This window comes from Orycteropus afer, unplaced genomic scaffold (assembly GCF_000298275.1).
Source record: "Orycteropus afer afer isolate SDZICR_OR568_19922 unplaced genomic scaffold, OryAfe1.0 scaffold00156, whole genome shotgun sequence".
Lineage (NCBI taxonomy): Eukaryota > Metazoa > Chordata > Mammalia > Tubulidentata > Orycteropodidae > Orycteropus > Orycteropus afer.
Genome location: NW_006921743.1, coordinates 6,289,462 through 6,293,659, shown reverse-complemented (window position 1 = coordinate 6,293,659; position 4,198 = coordinate 6,289,462). Strand labels below are relative to the sequence as shown.

The 4,198-nt window shown below is 44.8% G+C and overlaps 1 protein-coding gene across 1 annotated transcript in view; it reads right to left on the bottom strand.

The window, feature by feature from the left end:
• Positions 1 to 1,481: 1,481 nt before the first annotated feature.
• The window catches only part of SHC3 (SHC adaptor protein 3), a 623,780-nt gene continuing 621,063 nt past the window's right edge, over positions 1,482 to 4,198 (bottom strand). Inside the window, exon 12 of the mRNA XM_007946331.1 lies at positions 1,482 to 1,610. Within this exon, the coding sequence (XP_007944522.1) occupies positions 1,482 to 1,610 (129 nt within the window). The remainder of the gene's footprint in view (positions 1,611 to 4,198) is intronic.

The following is a 4,198-nucleotide window of genomic DNA, read 5'->3' as shown; positions in this document are numbered from 1 at the left end:
CTCGCAGGAAATCACAGTGTTTGAGCTCAAAGGGGTTCTAGACAAAGCACTACACACTGGTAAACTTTGTTGTAGATATGAGAAGACATTTCACCCATCAGTCATTCTGTAAGCAGAACCCCAAATCGATTCCAAAAATTCCCAAACTTTGTATCAAGTTTCAGGCAAAGGTAAACTCAGGACTAATAGTCAGGGCATATGTTCCAAGCATTGAAGGCCGAGGATATACTTGCATCTGCCTTCAGCACAGCTGTTACACATGCTTTTTTCTTTTTGAATATGGGGAGGTGGGGGAAGCAATTTTGTGAACAACTACCACAGGCAGGAGAGTATCTGGGTGGTGCAAATGGTTAATGCACTTGACTGCTAACCAAAGGTTGAAGATTCGAGTCCACCCAGAGGTGCTTTCACAGAAAGGTCTGGTGACCAACTTGCAAAAAATCAGCCACTAAAAACTTTATGCAGCACAGTTGTACTCTACACACGAGGTTGCCATGAGTTGGAGTTGACTTGATGGCAACTGATTACCACAAGCAGTGTGTCAAGCATTTGACCCAACTATACTCTGCAGAAAGTCATTTTGTCCCTTTATGGATAAGAACAAAGAACTGCTTATCAGTCAAGACCTTGATCAGTGAGGCTTATTTTGTGCCACATTGGCAGTAAAACAAATCTTCCCGAGAACCCCAAACAACAAGGCCCAATACATGGTGAAGGGTGACTGCATCCCAGTTCTTACCCAACTACAAGGAGCTAGAGTTATGCCTGCTGTTTCATAAAACTACATATGTCACCAAGTACAGATAACCCAGAGCTTGCAATGTGGGAGCTTTTGTCAAGGCCCTGGCATCCTGAAGAAAGAAGTCTGAGCTCCCATCCATAAAGCACAATGGTATTTCACAGAGCTTTAAATAAAAAGTATTGGGTAGCATCTTGACTTAATCTATTTGAATTTCATTTTTATGATCTAACCTCACTGTAGGGTCACTGTGAGTCAGAATCAACTCAACAGCAATGAATTTGTTGTTGTAACCCCTTGATTACCTTCTATTCCCCTCATATTGTGCTTATTAACATTAAAACAATAGGTATCATTTCCTAAAGGAATTCCTTAATGGCATGAGCCAGTTAAATTATATTTTTGCCTGGACAATGACTGTCGAACTTATTTTTTCATTAAAAACATATAGCACAGAACATTAGTCTTATCTTTCTTAGTCTTAAAAATATAAATATAGAGAAATAATTTATACAGGATATATAGGTATGTACACTTTTAATATGTATATGACAATTTGGAACAAGTTTATTAAACTTGGCCTTTTAGGAAGGCTTCCCTTTAGGATTTTGAATAAGATCCTGAGCCTCCAGGCACTGCTCCATTTTGATACCCCAATACTGATTGGCCAAAAGAATCCTAAATGTCACCTCGGCACAGTGTCATGGAGCCGAGTATGGAACCAAGCTCAAGGCTGTTCCAGTCACTGTTTTCTTTCCACAGGCTGCTGGAGGCAGAGCTCACTCCCAGCAGAGATGATGGGCAGGCTGTTCTCCAGGTGGTGGTTGATAAGATGTCTAATACTGTCAAAGACCTTGTCCTTGGTGCGGATCTGCAAAGGAAGCCAAGGCAGTATTAGAGTCCTACAGACTAAATAAGAAGATCATGCCTTTTTCTTTTCTGCATGTGGAGGCATCCAGACCCTCTGAATTATCCTTCATGGCCCAGGGTCCAGGAAAGGGCATTTCTGTGGGGCCTTATGGCTCCCCATGCTTTCAGAAATGGTGGCTGCTGAAATCATTGGTGGCTAAGTGTGGCTGGTCGATTTGGTCCATTCATCTATCCATCCCTCTGGGTCCAAGCTTGTAATGCCATAGGCCCTTGCTTTGGGTGCTGCCTAAGTCCCTCCCACCCCTTTCCCCAATTAGAAGCAAGGTCTGGAGACATGCTGCCACATTCAGGCATCCTGTGGGCCTTGGAAGCTTCCTTCCACACACCTGCCATCCTTCTCCCTCCTGTCCTCCCTGCCTTGCTGTTGTTATTGTTGCCTGCTGTGAAGTCAGTCCCCAGTCACCCCATGCAAAACAGAGCCAAATGCTTCCCAGTTCTGTGCCATCCTGGTGATCAATTGAGGGTTTTCATTGGCTGATTTTGGGAAGCAGGACTTTCTTCTTTTCTGCCAAGCTACCATGCCAAAAACTTCTGTTCAGCCTCCTGCACTGCGGGGACTGCAGGCAATATAGTCTCTCCCTTCCAGGACTTTGCATTGTGCTTTCTCAGCCCAAAATGTGCTTAATTTCCCTAGAATTCTGCTCACTACTTCTTTTCCTTCATCCTCAGCCTCCAAGCCAGCACCCCACAGCCTCCTTCCTCATTACTCCTCCAAGGCAGGCCTACAGCACACCATGCTTCCATTAGAAACACTTATTTTTCTGAAGGGGAACTCCATACTGTTTGTTAGTCTTCCCATCCAACAGGAGTAGGGCAGTAACTTTCCACTAGTCAGTTATGTCTACTGCACCAACCACCTCACCCAATGGATGAGCACCACCACCAGCTCCTGCACAACTGGATCAATAACAGACAGTGGACAATACCTGCTCTTCCCAACTGCAGATCTTCGTCATGACAAACAGAGACTTGCACACACTTTCCCACTAGTTATCCCACCAAGATGGAGACAGCTGGGAGTGCTCCAGTACTGCCAAGCTAACAACCAAAGAATTACACCTGCCCTACAGAGCTGGACACATTGAAACAAAGCAAATAATAATAATAATAAAGGGTGAAACAAACCAACACAAAATATAAAGACTACAAATTAAAAATGTCTCAAGGACAACTGACAACTTCTATTCACACAAAGAAACAGGACAAGATAGCAGAAGCAAGTGACCAAACTAAATAACTAGGAAATCTCCCAGAAGAAAAACAGGTAATAAAACTACTTGACACTGGGAAGATGGCGGACTAGATAGAAGGACTGCACAGACCCTCTTCAACAAAGAAAAGGGAAACCAATCGACACAGACACAGAAGTTAATCTTGGACCCCTGAGCCTTGAAGAGAAAGATACAGAAGTAGACTAAACCCCAACTAGCAAAAGAATTTGCGTGAAAATACCAAAAAAGGAGATATACGGAGCTGCGGTCTGGCAGGGACCTGAGCACCCCTGACAGCACAAACGACTTGGACATTCCCGAGTGGCAGTAAGACTTAAGAATTAACCTAAAAATCCCCTGCTAGCCAGAGTTCGTGCGGACTGTGTACAATGGCTAGGGAACAAACTGGGGAAGGTGAAGAGAAAGGTGGGCTGAGTGGTAGACTTTTGCTGGTCCGGAGGACGCTGCCATGTTGTAGTTTAAAAAAAAAAAAAAAAAAGCGGCTTGGCTATTTTGGATATTTAAAGAGACAGCGCTCTCACAGAATCTGATGGTCGTAAGACATAAGAATTAACCTAAAAAACCCCTGCTAGCCAGGGTCTGCGTGAAGAACTGTGTACAGTGGCTAGGGAACGGGGAAAGTGAAGAGAAAGGTGGGCTGAGTGGTAGACTTTTGCTGGCCCGGAGGGCGCTGCCATGTTGTACCTTTAAGAAAAAAGCGGCGTAACTGTTTTGAATGTTTAAAGAGACAGCGCTCTCGCAGAATCCGGTGGTCGTAAGACTTAAGAATTAACCTAAAAATCCCCTGCTAGCCAGGGTCCGTGCGCAGGACTGTGTACAGTGGCTAGGGAACAAACCGGGGAAGGCGAAGAGAAAGGTGGGCTGAGTGGTAGACTTTTGCCAGTCCGGAGGACGCTGCCATGTTGTACGTTTAAGCAGCTTGATATTTAAAGAGACAGAGCTCTCGCAGATTTCTGGGGCTTAAGATCACGTTCTGCCTTCCGGCAGCCCCGGGGACACTCGGGGCCTGCAAGACTGAAAAGGTAAGACATTCTTCCTGTTACTGCACCCGGCACCTGCTTGGTGGATGGGGGTGTGGCCATCCCCACTCCCACCTACCTTCTAGGCCCACACAGGAACTCGATCACACTCTGTGCTCAGACAGAGCCTGGGTGCCCTACGCAGTCCTCCTCCAATTTTTTTTTTTTTCTTTTAATTCTTTTTCTTTTTCACTCCCTTTTTCCCAGTGATTAGTTTGCTTGTATTTGTCCGTTCCAAACCAACTAATATTATTGATACATTTGTCCTTTTTATTATT